The 21,148-nt window shown below is 38.2% G+C and overlaps 1 protein-coding gene and 1 long non-coding RNA gene across 2 annotated transcripts in view; both read left to right on the top strand.

Moving 5' to 3' along the window:
* LOC137642969 (uncharacterized) overlaps nucleotides 1-18,279 on the top strand; it is a 53,793-nt gene extending 35,514 nt beyond the window's left edge. Inside the window, exons 3-6 of the mRNA XM_068375829.1 lie at nucleotides 8,140-8,299; nucleotides 15,941-16,070; nucleotides 17,867-18,038; nucleotides 18,187-18,279. Of these exons, the coding sequence (XP_068231930.1) occupies nucleotides 8,140-8,299; nucleotides 15,941-16,070; nucleotides 17,867-18,038; nucleotides 18,187-18,279 (555 nt within the window). The remainder of the gene's footprint in view (nucleotides 1-8,139; nucleotides 8,300-15,940; nucleotides 16,071-17,866; nucleotides 18,039-18,186) is intronic.
* A 690-nt stretch (nucleotides 18,280-18,969) lies between these two features.
* On the top strand, nucleotides 18,970-20,324 carry LOC137642550 (uncharacterized). Its single transcript, XR_011044805.1, has 2 exons — nucleotides 18,970-19,008; nucleotides 19,416-20,324. It is a non-coding gene; the product is annotated as an uncharacterized lncRNA (long non-coding RNA).
* The last annotated feature ends 824 nt before the right edge of the window (nucleotides 20,325-21,148 follow it).

Raw genomic sequence — 21,148 nt, 5'->3', positions numbered from 1 at the left:
CCTTCGAACCGGATCGCAAGCGCTTCCCAGAGCCGGACAGGACTAATTTAAAATATGAGCCTTTGAGAGAGAGAGAGAGAGAGAGAGAGAGAGAGAGAGAGAGACGAACAATTAAGGTCCTCTACGTCCCGATGTGCGATCGCCCACGTGGGTCAGTTCTTTGAGTCCCTTCTTAACGTTAAATTATCCTTTTTTCCTTGCCTTGTCCAACCCCCCAAACGTAAAGTAAAGTAATTAAGATGGCTGTGTCCACGATCGTGCATATCGAGGCGTCGATGGGCCTACTGGAGGATTTACTAAGCGAAACGCAAAGGGCACTGATAGAGACCTACTCCGAGTCCGTTTACCAGAATTTGGTAACGGAGTTGCAGGCAGAGGTCCGACAGCTTAAAGAGCTATACAAAAACCAGAGAGTTAAATTAGAGTCTAGTATCGAAGCCCGAATTAGGCATATGTTAGGTGAAGCGACACGCGCTTCCACTCTATTGTACAATAGAATAGATAAAGTGAAAGGCCCTTCAACGGGGAATGTTGCCCTCCCCAGGTTGAAGCCGCTGCCTCTCCCCACGTTTGAAGGGGAAGTGCAAGAGTACGCATCGTACTGTGAACTATTCACGATCCACGTGGATCGAAGAGCTGATTTAGACGAAGTGTCTAAATTCACGTATTTATTGGGGACGTTGGGCAAAGAGCCGCTTAGGATTATCAAATCTCTGAGTGTAACCGCCGCGAACTATAGTGTAGCATTAGATTTATTAGATAAGCAGTATGGCAACGTGCACCAAACACTCGTGATTCTGCACCGAAAGTTAGCAAACATCTTTGTGCCGTCACTAAACCCAGTAGAATTAAAAAGGTTCCGTTTTGAGTTGACCATCATTATTGAGCAAATTAAAAGACTTAGTACCAATGACTTAGGCCAGGGCATGGTCATGAGCCTCATTAATCAAAAATTGTCAGAGGGAAAACTATACCGCAAGGTGGTAGAGCATTTGAGGAAATGCGACTATACGTTGGACGAGTTTTTTGAGGCAATAGATTTCATAGTAAGAATGTTAGAAGACGATGCATTGCAGAGAGGCGACAGTCTTGAGAGTGACAAAAGACCAGACAGTAGTGTAAGACCGAAAACCCATCCCATCCACCATAATTCCTGCCCATTTTGTAGCGAACGGCATCCGCCTCACGGATGTCGCCAAGTGACAGACGTAGCTGCTAGACGTCGCATTTTACTAAAAAGGGGTCTTTGTTTCAATTGCACGAAATCAGGCCATCGTAGCGATAAATGTCCCGTATCAAATTCCTGTAGAAACTGTAATGCTAAGCACCACACTGCGATTTGCGACGCGGGTAGACCGCAATCAATCCCTAGTCATAGTAATAGTCAATCAACAACGTCCTGCCCCGTAGTAAATGCGACGCCTGCACAGAACCAAAATGCCCCCCGTCCATCTAAGGTTAAAGTAGAATCTAAGCCGTGCACGAGCGCAAAGATCGCGCAGAGGTCTGATGTGGACCTCCCATGCACTATCTTGCCAACAGCCATGGTAGGTATTCAACAAAGGCAAGGTAGTAAGCGAGTCCGCCTATTTCTCGACTCAGGAAGCCAGAGGAGCTTCATCTCTGCAAAAATTGCCCGTCAATTAGGCCTACCGGTGGTAGGAAGAGTATCCTTGAATATAGCTCCGTTTGGTTCCGAGGAAATAAGCGGCCAATACGATGTAGTAAGTTGCAGGGTTGAAATGGGGAAAAGAATCGTGCGTATGAAATTGGTGGCACACGAACACGTGGACGTCCCGATACATAACGTGGGTTATGTTAAAGTCAGACAGCATCTGTTGACCAAGGGAGTCACGTTAGCCGATCCAGCAAACCAATCAGATACCATGAAGAACGTTCACATATTAGTTGGGGCTGATTATTTTAGCTATTTTGTCATAGGTGTAGAAAAAGTAGATGGGATAAATCTTTTCTTAACGCATAATGGTATGTCCCCGTACGGGAAGGTGCCACAGTGGCTGTTCCAAGGGGAAAAGGTCGAACAAGTTAGAACGTTGAGAGTGTGCAGAATCACGGACGAGCCATATCTGTATGATGTAGATGAGTGGTGGCGATTAGACCGTGTTGGTATCGACCCATCTGAGCAATACACTGTTCGCGAGGCCGAGGCTATGCGAAAGGTATCGCAAAGCGTTGTAAGAAAACCTGAGGGATATCAGGTTAGCCTACCATTCGGGTCGGATGCTAGGCCAGAAACAAATTATCGTAACGCTGTGGCGCAGTTGGAGTCGTTGCAGACAAAATTCAGAAAGGATAGGGAATATCTTGAACAATATCAGGGAGTGATAGATAAGTATCTCGAAGCAGGTTTTATATCAGAAGTGAAAAATCCCGTAGTGGAAGGTTATTACATGCCACACTTTGGTGTTAAGAAAGACATCCGTACCACCCCCCTTAGAATCGTGTTCAATGCCTCTGCCAAGTCACAAGGTTGCAAGTCCTTGAATGAATGTCTTTTACCTGGGCCCAATTTGGTAGAAGTAGCATATAGTTTAATTATAAGGTTTAGGTTGAATCGATATGCCATGTTAGCCGACATAAGTAAAGCATTCCATCGTGTTTTGTTAGATCCTCGTGATGCCAAATACACACGATTTCTGTGGCGCAAGGCAGCTGGTCGAGCGCTTACCTTCGCCTTTAGAGTCGTGGTGTTCGGCATCACAGCTAGTCCATTTTTGCTACAGCAAATATTAAATTGTCATTTTAAAGAGGAAGGGCGCCCAGATTTAGTAAAATCCTTTTATGTCGATAATTATCTGGCCACGTTTGAAGATATAGAACATATGAGGCGAGAGCATGAGTCTGTACATAACATCTTAAAAGGGGCGGGTATGCCCTTAGAAGGGTGGGCCAGTAATCACTTAGCCTTCGATAGTGAGAAACAGTGGAGTGAGCCTGTGAGTGTGAACGTGCTCGGGCTGCGATGGGCCCGGGACGTGGACAGATTGTGTGTGAAAGAAAGCAAAAGGATCTGTGAGTTGGGGGAGGGATGGGTGCCCACGAAGCGTAGGGTACTTTCCCTATTAGTCTCCATATATGATCCGATAGGTTTGATAAGCCCATTATTTGTAAGGGGAAAGCTTTTCCTTCAACAACTATGGGAGGATAATGTAGGTTGGGATGATGTTTTAGGAAAAGAGAGGGCTAAAGAGGCAAGTGAATTGTTGAATGATTTGAAAGCGGTGAGCGACATCACCTTTCAAAGATCAATAGGAAAAAGAGGCTTACAACTTCATGTGTTCACCGATGCCAGCAGTAAGGCATATGGAGCAGTTGCATATACTAGGGACGAATGCAATCGGGTAAGTCTGGTAACGAGTAAAACCCGGATCACTCCGAAAGGGATGAGCAAGCTGACGATCCCTAAGCTAGAGTTGCTGGCCTTGTTGTTAGGCAGCAGACTAGCAAGAACGCTCAAGGATCTGATCGAGCCACGGGAAATAGTAATGTGGACCGACAGTAAGGTAACGTTGGCATGGGTAACATCGCCCGATGCCAGGTCTAATAAAAATGTGTTTGTTTCTAACAGAGTGGCGGAAATTAATTTTATTCAGCAGGTTTGTAGTTTCAGTCTGAACCATGTCCCTAGTCAGCAGAACCCTGCCGATATCCTATCCCGAGGCGCAACGGCTCAACAATTGCAAGCTAACCCCTTGTGGAGGAACGGTCCAGAATTCCTCAGGACCACGGGAAGGCCTGTTCCTTGCGAGGAGGAAGATCTACTACATCAAACTCACGTAGTAGCGGCGGTGCAGGAGTTGAGGGAGGAGATGTGTCCTACCCCCCCAGGCGAGATTTGGGACGTCCTGAAAAGGGAAGTAGGGTTCCAATTCTTGTTACGAGTAGCCAGACTAGTTTTAAAGTTTGCTAAGATAGAACGGCATCCGTTCAGTATTGTTGTAAAATTAGAGCAAAAACATTATTTGCCTACTGTTTATGCCTACTTAGAGGGCGGAGTCAGACCCCCTCGTGAAGTTGCTAATTTTGCTAGACAATTGAATTTAGTTTTGGTGGATAATCTCATCTGCACCAGGGGACGAGTGTCCCATGTAGGAGAAACTGATCATTTAATTCTCTTGCCAGCAAAAGGGCATTTGGTTAGGATGTATCTAAATTATTTACATCAGTTACATTTGCATTGTGGGGTGAATACTCTAATAGGTATCTTTCGACAGAAATGTTGGGTGGCGGGTCTACGTTCCATTGCGAAGCGAACCGTGCGGCAATGCCCTGAATGCAAGCTGGCCTTCCAGCCTCTAACGAGACAGCCACCACCACCCCCCCTGCCAAAGGAAAGGATCACCCTCACAAAACCGTTCACGGCGGTCGGAGTGGACCACACAGCAGCAATACACACGGAGACACGGCCAGGGTATATACTTATCGTAACTTGCATGGCCAGCAGAGCCGTGTACCTTGACTTCTGTCCCTCTTTGGAAGCAGAAGAATTCGTGTTGGCACTTAGACGGTTTAGCGCCACCCACGGTGCCCCACAGCTCATCATGTCCGATAACCATCAAACCTTCAAGGCTGCCAGCCACCTCCTGCAGGGACTTTATGAAGAGGATGAAGTCCAGCAGTTCCTGAGGAAAACTGGCATAAAGTGGCGGTTTCAGACGCCCCGTGCACCTTGGAAAGGTGGGTTCTTCGAGCGTTTGATAGGAGTAACGAAACGGACCCTCCAGATAGCCCTCGGAAAGAAGTACCTCCCGGACGCCCACGTGCTAACCCTCGTGAAAGAAGCAGAAGCAGTGGTGAATAATCGACCGCTTATGTACAGCGGTGACGAGCGCGAGGACGAAGTCCTCACCCCCTCCCATTTGATAAGAGGACACCAAGTCCACCTCATGGCCCCGATCTTACCGGACGACCATCTCAACGCAACCTTCACCTCTCGGAAGCTACGTGATCGTTACGTAAGATTGACAGATTCACTCAAAGCCTTTAGGGAACGCTGGAGAAGGGAATACTTGAGTGCCTTGAGGGCCCGGCACGACAGTCGGCCCGGGGAACCCTCCAAGCTGCACCCCGGAGACATCGTGCTAGTTAAGCAGGACGATAAGAAGAGAGCGACTTGGCCTCTGGGGCATGTCGTGGAGACGTATCCTGACGACAACGGAGTCGTACGCTCGGCGAAAGTGTTGTTTGAGTGTGTCGAATCGCTGCGAGCTGTCAGCCACCTGGTTCCCCTAGAAATAGCCCCCTCTGAGGATGACCATGAAGGAGACGACGGCGATGACGGAGAAGAGGGTGCGTACAGTTCGACAGCTGGAATGCTAGGGATAGCGGAGACGTCTGGGAACGACCAGGGTATGGCAACAGCTACAACAACTCAACAACCAGCCACAGGAACGGACGACAACGACGAGGAAGGTGAGAACTATGCAGTTAGTGAAAGAAGTGAAAATGAAAATGAAACAGAGCAGACGAACGCACAAGGATGTTCTGCACGCCCATTGAGAAGGGCTGCCGCGAAACAGCGAGAACTAATGGACTGTCTGCTGAAAAGTGACGATATATGAAAAGTAGCTGTAAACTGTAAGTGAAAAGGGGGCGTGTTCTATCTGGAAGGTAGGGAGGGTGGAGTTTGTGAGGTGTGCGTGAATCTGCGGAGGTTGGAAGTGCTTAGGGGTGGAGAACGGGGACGGGATGGTCTCTCGTGCGTACAGACCGAGCGTTGCACAGAACCAGCCCCTCCCTCTTGTACTCCATTAAGTAACAGCCTGCATGTAGCAGCGCTATAGAAGTCTCGATTATTGTGAGTTGAGACAGACTGAATTTAAATTGTCATGTATGTATTTCTGCCATTTCTTGAATTGTCTTAGGCCCATTGCCTAATTATCTTTGCACTTGAATTATTATGTTTGCATTTCTGCCATTTCTTGAATTGTCTTAGGCCCAATTGCCTAATTGTCTTTGCACTTGAATTATTATGTTTGCATTTCTGCCATTTCTTGAATTGTCTTAGGCCCAATTGCCTAATTGCCTTAGAGCTTGAATTGTATGCATTGCCATTGCCATTTTCTGTTTGTTTTAGGCCCATTGCCTAATTGCTTGCCATTTGAATTCTGTAAAATGTGTGTACATTATCACTTATTTCTGCTGTTCCCTATGTGTATTACACGAGTGCTTTAGAATTGCTAGGCCCATTGCCTAATTTGATCTGTTGTATGACTGTATATTATTGATTGTGTTTATTACCCTGGGGTAACATTGCTGTTGTATATTGTGCGTACTCTGTTCGAGTCGTTGCGGAGCGCTACGCAGCGAGCCTAACAGAGTCTCGGAGTAAGCCACTCCCCTCACCCCGAGTCTAGCTCCATCCAATTGACCGACGTTTCATCGCTCCTTATTTTGGGGCGTGGAGGATGTCGGGAATTTCGACCCGATCAATCGAAATTCCCGCCATTTGACTCCACCTACGACTACGTCAAATTGGAGGGAGAGGAGAAACTCGCGGGCGAATGAATGTAGTTCCAGACGTGAACGTTTAGAGCCAAAAAGGGAAACCACCTGGTAGGAAGGCGCTGAGACTAATAAAATCAATTGCTAGTAATTTAAGATTAGGAAAAATAAAGTCATTCTGTTGTAACATGATAAAAAAATCCAACCTAGAAATTTAGGTTCAGGACAAATTGCGCCAAAAAGGTGACGTCGGAGGTTGCAAGGATAGCTCGTCCTCTTTGATCCAACGTCCCCAACCAAAGTAAGTCCCCTCTAATTGTTATCTCTCCTCTCTACCTAGTGTACCAGGTTGGTTGTTGTAGAAGTTTGTGTGCAAGACGTTTAGTTTTTATATCGCAGTTTAGTGTAGAGATCTTGTGATTGGGGATCTGAATCCTGAGTTAAATAAGAATAGGGATATTTGTTGTGTGATTCGTTGTGTATTGAATTCGAATTGGCACTATTTTCAGTTTGTTAATGAGTCCGGTGTGGACTTTGTGCTTGAAGAGCACATGCTACATTACCTAGGGTCAGTCTTGTTTTTCAGTAAGTCTTGTGAATGCTTAAGAATGTTGTTTGTCTTTATCAGAGTTTATTTTTGTAATAAAATTGTAAATTTTATCGCCGTATTTTAGTTAACTCCTGGAAAGTTTTGGGAATCTTGCCTCTTCAAGGCCTTGCGATCCGCCCAGTACATCGGGCAGATTTATTAAACTGGTGAAAATCACACAGATATTGTCATTATCAATAATGAAATATTCACGCAGCCGAATATTTAAAGAAAAAAAAAAGTTCAATATTTTCAGCTCAACTTGTGTGTGTGTGTGCGCGTGCGTGTGTGTGTCTCTAGAAGAGCTTCCGTGAAATTACCTTATAAACTTAGGAGAGGAAAAGGGAGATTTATTTCGGTGTTGATTCGGGAACCGATCAGTTTTGAAGAACAATATTATAACAAGATGAATGATTATTACAGTACCATTTCTGATTGTAACTAGTCAAAAGATATAAAGGCCGCGCATGAGCGATTGAGGAAAGAGACGGGTCATTAAGCAGTCATATACTGTTCTCAAGACCGAACAAGTATCCAAGTGATCAGCCCCTGCCTCTCTATACACCCTAGCTAGAACCCTGGATAACCAGATAATAGCTGCTGATAACTCAGGGGATTGACCTATTATGCCTCCAGTAACCCCCTCCCCCTCTCCCCCTTACCATAACTTGCAAATGAAATACGGCCATCGTGAACGTGGCTCAACCGCGGGACCCACAGATAGCGAAATACCAACGAGTCCAATGATCTACGAACTTTTTATTTTTGTTTTACTACCAGAATTTTGCAGTTGATTAAGATAAGAAAGATACAGTACGACTTCTGTCTTCTGACAGGAAAATTGGAAAAGCCATTCAATATTTGCAGCAGTCACACCAACCATAACAAAATCGTAGAAACTTTAAACTGTCTGTCATAAATGAAGAAAAGTATAAATTTGTTCTCTTATCAAAACTGCCTGCTATGCTTTCAAATAACTGGAAATAATCTGATTTTCAAAGGTTTCTTAACATTTTATAAGTTCCATTTATGAGCGCTGCCAATTTTTAAAGCAATAACTTAGATGAGTTTCTTCCTCCTTGCAGGGTCGACTAAACCTGGAGTACTCGGCCAGCAAGGACAAGTACAGCCAGCACCGCGCCCTTGAGATCTTGTACCCGACCACTGAACTCACCGGCTTCTACACCTGCAGCGTCTCCTCCTTCCACGACGAAGAGTTCGAGTCGAAAAGGATGATTGTATACGGTAAGGACCCTCCACTACCCTTACTGTCGCTTTCAGGCTTTTCTGCATTTGCTGTTCGCCCTTCATTTATTATAGATAAAGTCTAGCTATAAGAGGTTGAGTCAGGCTTATGATGGGAAGCGTAGCCACGTTTCCAATCTCACTAGTCACATTATATGTACGTAGATGTGGCATCGCCGCTTCCATAGAAAAAAAAATATACCAGGATATTACTTTTCCCATGGTAATTGAAAAATAATAGCTCTAATCTTCTTGATGCCTGGACAGGTTGACTTGTTTTTTTCCGAGCTAAGCTGAGGGAAATCTTAGTTACCAGTTTTCCCAACACTGAAGTTGAACCTCAAACGATTATTTTCTTCTCCATCTTTTTCTTTTTTTTTTCTTTTGTAGCTATTTTTTCTTCTACTTCCGTAGGAAAAAAACTTTATTCTTAATAAGAGAACTAAATATTATCATTCAACCTTCTCTCCTTTTTTAGTTTTTGTTGGGCATAATTTCATCAGCTTATTCTTTCAGTAAAATTGTTATGTAGTTTTCCAATTGAGAACAGGTTCTATTAATGGCAAATTGCATTACGTTACCAGACATTGTTTATTTTTGAAGTTTTCATTCTGTTCAAATATAAGTCCAATTAAAGTATTGTCTTTTCTTCTTTTATCTCTTACACTTTTCCTCACTCCGAAGATAAGTAGATTTTTATACCATATTGTCCCATCAGTCATCGATTAGCATAGATTTATTTCAGCTGTTTAATAAGTGTTTTCTTTTCGCTTCATATGCAATGCCGATTAATGCATCTCCCTCCTCCCGCTATCTCCCTCTTTCTCGCTCATTGCAAACCCGACTAATGTAAATGAATCGACCAGTAAATGATGAAAGATGAGCTAATGTTCTGTGTCTCACTCAGCAGACGAATAAAGATGAACGTCCAAGATTGCACTCTGCTCCATTCTTACTTTACTTAGGAAGACTCTGCATTCCTCAATTTTATTTTGAAGGAATTTCGTCATTGGTTTTAGATATAGCGAGGCAAACAGAGTTAAGTATGGTGAGGCAAAGAAAGTCTAGTATGGTGATGCAAACAAATTAAAGTATGACGAGGCAAACAAATTTAAGTTTGGCGAGGCAAACAAATTGAAGTATAACGAGGCCAAAAAAAAAAAATCATCATAGCACAGCAAACTAATATAAGTATGGCGAGACAAATGAATTAAAGTGTGAGGAGGCAAAAAAGTCTAATTGTGATAAGGCAAACAGATTTAAGTATGGCGTAGCAAACAAATTAAAGTGTAACGAGGCAAACAAATTAATGTATGACCAAGAAAACAAATTATACTATGGCACGGCAAACAAAAAATAGTAAGGCACGTCAAACTAAATAAAGCAGAGGAGGCAAACACCTGAAAGTATTGGTGAGGTAAACAAATTAAAGTATAACGAGGCAAACAAATTTTACAAAGTAAACAAATCAAAAGTGTGACGAGGCAAACAAATTTTAGTTGAAGATCCTAAAAGGAAAAAAAAAGTCTTTAGAATAATGAAGAGAAAACATTTCAAAGGTATTTGAAATAATGGAACGAAAACATTTCAAATATTTCAAAATGAATTCTAACATGTTAATTTTGCACAGGTCTCAACTAGATGTTATTTTGAAAACTTCATTTATTGAAATTTTTTTTAGAAATAAAGAATTACCTTTAAGATAATCGATATGAAAATACGAGGAATTTATTCCTTACTTTAATGAAAGGTTGAGCCTTATCATTTTGCAAAAGATCAGGAAACACGAGACCAATGGCTAGATAAGAGGACCTTTTGTAGAAGGTGAAGTATTCTTTGTAAAGTTCTTGGAACTCCAATGTCATTAGTATTAGCATCTTGGGAAGCTCTTAACAGATGGCAATAAATTTAAAAGCTCCCTTAAAAAGAAAGAAAATTGCTCGACTGTTTTGATAAGATTAAGGGACAAGAGAGATTAAAACACATAAAGGATCTCGACTCATTGAAAGGGTTTAAAGAAGAAGAAGAAGAAGAAGAAGAAGAGGAAGAAGAAGAAGAAGAAGAAGAAGAAGAAGAAGAAGAAGAAAAATATTAATAATTAAATTCTGGTTTTTTTCATTACACCTCAAAGAGGAATATCCAAAACAGGGATAAGGAAGGAAGTGTAATTGTTCAGGTAATTGAACAAAGCTTAAGAAAATTAAACCATGAATCAATTAGGAAAATCGGATAGAAAAGAATAAAAGCAGCTCTAGTGAAGGAATAGAAGTTGGCAAAGAAAACTTAGAGAAAATTGAATAGTGGAAAAAAAAGGAATTCCTTTGACCGTTTTAATCATGAGGTCCTTATTTTCAAAATGAAGCAGGTGGAACTAGGTCGGTTTTTTCATAGCATCATTATTATTTTTTTTTTTAAGTAATGGATTGCAAATAGTAGAGTAGTTGTTGGTGGGCATCATAGTGAGTATAAGACGGTATTATCTAGTGTTCCTCAAGGTACTGTTTTTAGCCTATTACTGTTGATGTTATGAACGCATATGTGGTTTGGCCTGAAAACCAAGCTAGTTGCATATGCAGATGATGCTACTGTATTGGCATCAATTGCATCTACTGAGTATAGATATGGGATTGATGGATTACTTAATAGACTGCAAGCCAAAATTAGAGCATGACGTAAATTATAGGGCATGAAGTTGAACCCTAACAAAACTCAAAGCGAGAGTGTGGCCCCTCAGCATCCAGATCTTTACATTGATAATGTCTTTTTAGCAATATACGACTAGTTTGAAATTTTAGGTGTGATTCTTGTTTACAAATTTACTTTTGAGAAACACACTAGTTCTGTTTCCGTTTCAATCAAAAAGGATATTGGATTATTGAGAAAGTCTTTTGAGATTTTTGGTAATCAATCTATCTTGAAGAAGAGTTTTAATTCCTTTATCCTGCATTCTATTGAGTATTATTTTCCAGAATGGTCTTCAACTGTGATCATGATAATAAACACTGGCACCATCATTTAGTTAGTATTGTATGCATGTTACATAAGGTTTTTCATAATTCTGACCATCGTTTGCATTCAGATTTTCCCAGTATGTTCCATCCTGTACCTATTACTAAGTATGCTGCTAATTCTAACAGTCTTCCCTTCTACATAATAATGCTTAATACTATTCCATCTAGAGATAGATTGTGGAATTACCTTTCTAGTCTGGTGGTTCAATCTGTAGAATTTCACTCTAAGGAAGAAAAGCCAATTTTTGAATGAAAAATAGCTGAATTATAGGACTCATTCGGAGGAAGAATCTCATTCGAAGGAAATGTCATCAAATGAAAGGAAAACGTCACTGGAATCCCCAATAGGCAATAGTAAAAGGCAGTGTTTCGTTAGAAAAAAAGGTCTACTTACAATTAGGTAAAAACTAAGACGTAACATCTGAAACAATATGAGATTTTAGTTGAATCTTTTAAATGGAAGATGAAACAAACAGGTCACGATTCAACTGTATTTGTAATCTTTCCCTTATTGGAAAGGTAAAATAAGAAAGAAGGATATTTGATCAGACAAATCATAACATCAATGAAATACAGAACCCTCCCATCTCTCAATAGGTCGAGAAACACGAGGCCCATGACTATATTCTAGGTCCTTTTGTAAAAGGCGAGGTATTCCTTGCAAAGTTAATGGAACTCCAATGTTATTATTAATCGCGTCCTTAGAAGCTCTTAACAAAAGGCAATAAATGTAAAATGGCTCTTGAAGAGAAATGAAATTGTTCGACTGTTTCGATAAGAATAAAGAAGCAAAAGAAAGTAAAAGACACAAAGGTTCTCGAGTCATGGAAAGTGTTTTAAGAAGAAGAAGAAGAAGAAGAAGAAGAAGAAGAAGAAGAAGAAGAAGAAGAAGAAGAAGAAGAAGAAGAAGAAGAAGAAGAAGAAGAAGAATAGAGATTAGGAGGTTACCAAGGAAGACAAAAAGAATTAAGAGGAAAATGACAGAGGTGTGCTGGCTTTTCACTACAGGTCAAGAGGATTGTTCATTGCAGGAATAAAGAAGGAAAATTAGTAACGTAGTTAATTAAAAGCAGCTCACATCTGAGAGGAGCAAAAACATAAGTTCAGAAAGAAATATTCAGAAAAAGAAAAAAAAATAGCTCCCAAATATTTTAGGGAAAACATATCCTCAAAGAAGTAAAATGGATGTATCAAAGAAAGAAAAACCAGTTTTCGGAAATTACCTACGAAACATTCGGAGAAAGAAATTTTTAAAAAGAAAAATATCTCAAATGGCGAAGACAACTTATTGGAAACCAAACAAGCAAAAGGGGATTCATTTGAAGGAAAATAGATACTTAAAAAAAGACAATAGGGAGGAAAAGTGTTTCTTTTAATTAATAAAAGTCAAAACCTTGAACATTTCATTTATTTTCATCATTCCAAGTAAGAGTCATACAGGCTATACTAATTTTCATTGATAACATCTCTCAAACATATAACATCGATAATATTTTTCATATATCCAATTACAAAGCGTTGGATTCCTCAAAAACTTCCCATGCTTCATATTAGGTATAATGATTTCCATGAAGACAAAATGTTAAAGTTTTATACGCCAGATAACAATACTAACAAGAGTAACCAGTCTGTTTGTTTTGACGTTATCTTTGAAATGATGAAAAATGCAAATCTGGAATTGGAATCCAGATCCAGATCCGGATCATCTCCAAAATTTATTAGGTCCATAACCTATGATCCATCTGTGGTGAAAATTTCATAGAAAATCCGTCAAGTTTTAAGGGTTTTCTGTAAAAATTGCGAAAAATGTAAGTCCGAATCAAGATCCAAATCATCTAAATTAAATGGGTCCATAACCTATGATCTATCTGTGGCGAAAATTTCATCAAAATCCGTCAAGTTATAGACGTTTTCTTTAAAAATTTCGAAAAATGTAAGTCCAGATCTAGAATCTGGATCCAGATCCAGATCATCCTCAAGATTTAATAGAACTATAACCAATGATCTAATTGTGGGGAAAATTTCATCAAATCCGCCAAGTTTTAGACGTTATCTTTAAAAAGGGCAAAAAATGTAAGCCCAGATCTAGAATCCGGATCCGGATCCAGATCATCTCCAAAATTTAATACGTCAATAACCTATGAAGTATCTGTTTTAGATGTTATCCTAAAAAAGGGTGAAATATGGAAGTCCGGATCTAAAATCTGGATCCGGATCCCGATCATCTCCAAAATTTAATGGGGCCGTCCATGACCTGAGATCTACCTGTGGGTAATATTTTGTAGTTAAGACGTTATCTGTAAATTGGCGAAAAATGCAAATCTGGATCTAGAATCCGAATCATGCCCAAAATTTAATGGGGCCGTCTATGACCTAAAATGTACATGTGGGGAAAATTTCCGCAAAATCCGTCCAGTAGTTTTGACGTTATCTTTAAATCTGTATCTAGAATCAGGATCCGGATCGTCTCCAATATTTATGGGATCGTGCATGTCCTAAGATTTTCTGTGGCGGAAATATCGTCAAATTTCATAGACAAATAAATAAACAGACTCGATCGCGTACATCCTGGCGGAGGTGAAAAGCTGGAGTATTTTCGCAATATTTTAACTGCTGCACAAAGACATGACCATTCAGACACATGTAAGGGTGTAGACATTCATGTTGGAAGTAGGATTATATTCATCTCATAAAAAATAGGTTTAGATCTGTGAGAGTTACGTGAAAATTTTAACGATGTATAAAGACTTACTCGAAATCCCAAAAGGGATAATTTATATGGTGGTAAATCTTCAGACTTTACTCGATTTCCACTATCCATCTAAAGTTATTCATCTCTGGAGAGACACCTACTTATTATTCTCATTCAATTTCCAAAAGGCAATAGGGAAAAACAGAGTTTTGTTAGAAAAAAAAAAAAAACTTTACATAAAATTTGGTAAAAGGTACACGTTATCTTTGAAACAAAATAAATGTGGGAATAAATTTGAATTTCTTTTTTTAATTGGAAGATGAAATAAACAAGTTACGAATCAATTGTATTTGTAATATTTCACTTGTTGGAAACGTAAAATAAGAAAATCACATTTAATTAGAGAAATCGTAACATTAAAGAAATACAGAAACCTCGCATCTTTCAAAAGGTCGAGAAACACAAAGCCCATGACTACATTCGAGGCCCTCTTGTAAAAGGCGAAATATTCCTTGCAAAGTTCCTGGACAATGTTATTATTATTTGCATCTTCGGAAGCTCTTAACAAAAGGCAATAAACGTAAAAGGTCTCTTGAAGAGAAAGGAAATTGCTCGACGGTTTCGATAAGAATAAAGAAGCAAAAGAGAGTAAAAGACACAAAGGGTCTCGAGTCATGGAAAGTGTATTAAGAAGATGAAGAAGAATAGAGATTATGAGGTGACGAAGGAAAAGAAATAGAAATAAGAAGAAAGGGAGAAAAGTATGATGTTTTTTTTACTACAGCTCAAAGAATAATTGTAGCAGGAACAAGAAAGGAAGGGTGGCAACGTAGTTAATTAAAAGCAGCTCACATCTTAGAGGAAGAAAAAAAATTGTTAAGAAAGAAAGATTCAGAAAAGGGAATACATTTTTAGCCTCCAAATATTCTAGAGAAAACAGATTGAGAGAAAAGGGTATCTTCAAAGAAGTTAAATGAATGCATGAAAGAAAAACCTAGAGTAAAGGAAAAAGCTGTAATAAGGAAAAACGGTTTTCGAAAATGACAAAAGATTCGGAGAAAGAAATCCCTAAGAAGGAAAGGGTCTCAAATTGCAAAGACACCCTATTTAAAATCCAAACAAGCTGAATAGGACTCATTTGAAGGGGAAATTACTTACAAAAAGACACTAGGAAGAAAAAATGTACTTAAAAATAACGGAAGTCAGAACCTTGAACATTACACATATTTTTAAACATCGAAGAAGGAGTCATTCAGCCTATACTATTTGCATCGATGACATCTCTCAGTCATATAACATCAACAACATGTTTATATATCGGATTACAAAGCACTAATTCTTCGAAATATTTCAATGCTCCAAATTACGTCAGATGATTTCCAAGACGACAAAATGTTGAACTTTTATCATTATCCGCCAGATAACAACAGACAACAGCACGCAATTTTTTTTTACAATATTTTATCTGATGCACAGAGACATGTACATTCAATAACATTCATGTTGGGGGTGTGATTATATTTATCTCATAGTTATTGAGTTCAAATTATTGGTAATTGTGGGAAGCTTTTAATGTTATATAAACTTGCTCGAAATCTTAAAAACGCATATATTTTTGTAACCAGTTATTAATCGATATCGATTATTCATCTGAAGTTGCTTATCTCTAGGGAGACACTTTTTTAATTTTCTCATCAATTTCCATCACAATCCGATGATTTGGTCTTGTGACCCTTCAAGAATAGGTTAACACACCTATACATGTAAAACCACAGCCTTCTTCCTACGTTCGAAAAGAGATTACTAGGCAATATACAAGTCATTAAAGCCACATGATTTCCATAGTCTGTATCATTTTCAATTTGCTAAAATCTCAAACTTGGATTCTTCATATTTCTAAATTTTCCATTTTTTTTTTTTTTTTTTTACTCCCAACAGCACCAGCAACCAGGGTGAACGTGTCATACCACAAGACAACTCCCTCCACCGTCAACGTCACTTGTGATGCTCATGGAATGTACCCGAAACCTCTGCTCAGGTTATACGAGGGCGCAACTAAACAGTCAAGGTGAGCTTCACTAATCGAAAGTAATTTATATGGCGTTCAAGGGTACGTAACCATCTGCAGACCAACATTTTTCCATCTATATATATATATATATATATATATATATATATATATATATATATATATATATATATATATATATATATATATATATATATATATATATATATATATATATATATATATATATATATTTAATCATCTAATCCTATTTCACTGCAAAACAAAGGCCTCAGACAAGTCCTTTCACTTGTCTGTTTATGGTTTCTCTATGTTAGTCCACACCCATACATTTTTTTAGTATCAATCCATTGTCTTCCTTCCCTCCCCCTGCATCTTTGCAATTTTTATAACCCCATTGGCTTATTCTTAATGTATATCTGTTATATGTCATTCACATTATACGACCCATGTCCATTCTTTTTTTTCTTTTTTTTTTTTTTTACAAGTTTTACGAATATCCTCTGCTTTATGTTGCTCTCGTATCATGTCGCACGTTTTCTGCTTCTTACTGTCATTCTTTCTATAGCTCTTTACGTTGTAACAAGTTTCTGATGCATAAGTTAAAACTTGCAGGACCCTCTGATTAGATACTTTTCTTTTCAAAGAATAAGCTATTTCATTGAATTATGTGGTCTAAGAAAGACGATGCAACTGACGCCATATCCACGTTTTAATTACTGAACTTAAGATGAAACCCAATTACGAAATCTTCCACTGCATCAGACACTTTATCTTTTAACAAGTAACTCAGAGGGCTTTGCAAACCCCCTATCATAAACCCCCTTTACAAAGTCCCTTGCATGTAGTCTAATTTCTGAGACTATGATATTCCAGGGTCTTTCACTCCTTGTAGTAAACACTTCTCCCTTTTCGCCTACTCTCTAATCTTCCAGTTTCTTCACATTTCCAAACTCCCTCAAATTTTTTATTTATTTATCCCTTCACGTAACCATTCCACATAATCTCTGTCGCATCAAATCCCTTTTTTTCTTGCACCATTTGATACTTTAATTTGTAAAATGTATAAACCAGTATAAAGATCTTCCATAATTTCCTCTTGTTTGATTTTAGTTTTCTAACTGTGCTTCAATAAAATATAGTTGTCTCAACAGTCCATGAATACAACATAACCTTAGCTCCCTGAGATGTTCTTCCTTCTTTCCGGATCTTTACTTTCACCGTTTCACTTTTATATGACTGTATTTACTCCAAAATCATTGGCGTCCCTCACATGTCTTCCATACTAATATTCACTGCTTCCTGTTCTATTTCCATTTTTTTTTCTTGGGGCTTAACTCTAGCTAATATTCACTGTTATCTTTGTTCTCCAAGCTCTTTTACCAATTTTAAACTTTTTTTCTTAATCATCACCTACTAATGCTACCCCACTAATCGTGAGTGATCATATGCTGTTATCATATTTACAGATCATGGGTAAAGAATATTTGTTTATTAAACATATAATAGCTTATAAACTACTCAATCTGTCTCTTCAACAACAACAACTTTCACAACCTAGATTAACAGTATTCCAACATAGGCTGGTTGACCACATTAGTGTATCCTATAGAATACGGAATATAAAAATCACAGTTGAATTGTGACGATTTGATCTTTTTAAAATAGAATATCGTAGCAAACATAGGTGTAAGCTTCGATAGGTAAATGTACATACATTTTTTTTTTATAATAGCAAGGACATCTGGAAATACTGTGTGGGTACTTTATTTTATTCTTTATTTTTCCTTAACAAATATGGCTAACTTGTTTGTCCTTTTGTTGCTTTTTCGAAGGTCTCTGGTGAAAGAGGCTCACGAGGAAGTCATAGAAGCCGAGGATGGTTTCAGTGTCTACCTACAAGCACAAATGGAGGATCGTGTCTTAAAGCAACAGGAAACTATATTCGAGTGCGTCCTATCCATCCTGGAGACTGAGTATCAGGTCCGGCGGAACATCATCTATTTTCCTGGGAGAGAGAGAGAGAGAGAGAGAGAGAGAGAGAGAGAGAGAGAGAGAGAGAGAGAGAGAGAGAGAGAGATAGGGGGGGGGTGGCTTGGTACCAATCGAAATAATAATGGGTATATCCAGGATAAAATCACTTATGTTATTCAAGAAAAGAGATGAAAAGAACTATAACGAATTTCTGCTAATGATGCTCATGATTATATTCACGAATGCCCCTGATTCTCATGAAGGAAAAGAATAACTTTGCACAGTCAGGCACAATGATTCGATGCCCTTGCAATTTTGACACACGTCATTGTGTAGTATCCTAACATTACCAGAATTAAGTTTTCTCCTTTTACTTACTTAATGGTGTCTCGTTTTTTCTTTCTATTATTCTCTAAAATTGGAACAGAGTTTAGCCGAGTTTCCAACTGAATTCATAGTTGAATTTAGCAAAAAAATAACTTTGCAAGAGGAAAAAGAGAGTCAGATCTCATAATTATCCTATATATAAGTTCCTCAAATCTGACCTTGCGTTTGGTCGCTTAATTGGGAGCGCATAAAATAAACTGGCATCATTAGAGAAAGAAGGTTGTTAATAAGATGTCTGTAATAGAAAGATAAAAAGTTAAGTAGAGTAGAAGAGAAGAGATTGTGATAGGCCTGTTTGGGCTGTCATTGCCACCTTCGGCATTTTGAGCTTATTACATTGAAAGGTGAATTATTAGGGTTTTATCCCCCAATAATGACTCACATAACTTCAAGTTTGAATTTTTTATGAACATTATAAAAAACTTCCTGTATTTCATTCACATAAAAAAAAGTCTTAACGAATAATAAAAAAATAATGAAAGAATTCTAATAAAATTACTCATTTATTTTGCCTCGGGCAAGCTAATTAATATTTTTTACGAAAATATTTGTCTTTCTTTGTAATCCTAAAACCTTTTTCTTTTTGTTTCAGGATACGATGCGTTTGAAGCAGTTGGTAAGTAAGGAAAAAAAATAAGCCATTGGAGAATTTGGCTCAAATTGTTTTGACAGCTGACTATAGATTTCAAAGTTCCACATAATGTAAAAAATAATGTTTACTTTGTGTAATACTAGGTTTTTAATGTCTTCAATGGGATTCCATGAATATAATAGTGATTAGATTAAGAGTAGAGATGTAATAGTACAATAAACTGCTATTTCCATTCATTAATTACTTCTCAAAACATATTAAAGACAGATTTTATTCTTTTACGATGAAAATTTTATACTAAATTTTTATAATTATAGTCTTCAACTACCTGCAGGAAAATTTTTTTTTACTTTAGATCTAGTTTGACTCAATGGTCTGGTGACCTTTATTTAGAATGAGCATTACTTATGTTCGACTCCTCTTCTTTACAGGGAGCGTAGCCAAAGAAGTCTCAGACACGACGTTCTTGCTCTTCCTGCTATCCTTGTTGTATGTGCACTGAAGGCCAAATCTTCATCATCTCCATTCAAGAAGAAGTTCATCCATTTTCTCCTCTTACCTTTCTTTCTCAAAAGACGGGAAGTCTCTCTATCGCTTCCCAACTGATGCGAGCCGTTGTAACGCCTCTAATCATTAGGTCTTAGAAGCTAAATGTATTGCTTTACCAATCAACACTAAGGAGTCATTATTATACCCAAAAGCAAAAATAATTATCCATTTCTAACTTCGACTCTCAATTGAAAATAAAAGCTCTATCAGATTATCACTCTCGCTCTTTATTGCATTTGTCTGTAGTTTCAAATAGTAATTAGGTCGCTTCACAATTCTCATTGGTTCATTATCTATCATCATAGGAAGTCACTGAATGAGCCCAAACATTGTATCCAAAATGAATAGCTGAGATCTAGAGATTTATTTTGTTATCATTAGAAAGTTATATTGAAAAGGAACATTAAGTGTGAATTATTTGTTGATCCCAAAGTATGTTTTATTGTAGAGATGTTTATGAATGTATAGAAAATCTATCTGAAATAGCAACGTCACACTTAACCTTCACAATGATGTCTTTGTAGAGATTAGTGCTTTTCACCGGCCTTTCATTTCATAAATGTTTCTTTCACGGGAGTTAGATAACGAAACAAAATTATTGTTCCACAAATTAGAAAAAAATATATTAGCGTCATTAGAAGGAAAGATCGTCCCTGCCACCGAAAAGTATTTTTGTGTCCTGTTGACGGGGTGGCAAAGAAAAGGTTTTTCATGTGTTGAGAAATTTCTGCCATTTGTTGTTATCATTTCGATGTATCACATGTCAACTAAATAAAGGATTTTTGAAATAACCTTTTCATTATTAAAGGATTTCCTCCATTGGACGTTCAAAAGATGAAACTAAAAATTAGAATAGTACACAGGTGGACAACAGATTGAACTGAACTTTGTGATAAACAAACATCTTACAGTATTTGTATCAAGGATAAAAATGACCTTCAGAGTTTAAGTCCTTTTCTTCTTTGGTATGAAGATGATTTTGAGAACGAAAAGGCATTTGCAACCTTTATTATGAGTGTTTCATTTCTTTCTCCCTTACGACACTTCTTCTCAGTTTGGTTTGAGTTAAGAGTTTTATTAAAATCCAATCTTATCCTTATAGAATACACCTAAACTAAGTTATTTATTTTGGCCATACTTCCTACATAAAGTAATCAGAAATATATTTTTGTTTTAAGTTAATAACATATTAACCGTAGCTTTAAGTCATCACCAAGTATATAAATAACATTACTATATTGATAAATTTATGGTCATTTGTCAATGTGAGAGTTCATGTTTTGCACAGATATTGGAGAGAAAAAAGGAAAAAGGTTTTGTTTCATGTCTACAGAGAAAAGTTTACTATGATCAGAAGTTGCTTGAAAGTTTCTCAATTGATCATTGGAAAAGAGAATTCGCTAAATCAGATTGTATCTCTCTCTCTCTCTCTCTCTCTCTCTCTCTCTCTCTCTCTCTCTCTCTCTCTCTCTCTCTCTCTCTCTCTCTCTCTCTCTCTCTCTCTCTCTCTCCTTTTTAGATAAAATTAGGTCATATTTGTGAAGATGAAAATAGTAATCTTGAGACAAGAAAAAGAGGGAGCTAAAACTGATAGAGCATTAATATCTTAAAGAAC

This window comes from Palaemon carinicauda, chromosome 6 (genome assembly GCF_036898095.1).
Source record: "Palaemon carinicauda isolate YSFRI2023 chromosome 6, ASM3689809v2, whole genome shotgun sequence".
Lineage (NCBI taxonomy): Eukaryota > Metazoa > Arthropoda > Malacostraca > Decapoda > Palaemonidae > Palaemon > Palaemon carinicauda.
The sequence above is the reverse complement of the archived record's forward strand: the minus strand, read 5'-3'. Positions and strand labels throughout refer to the sequence as shown.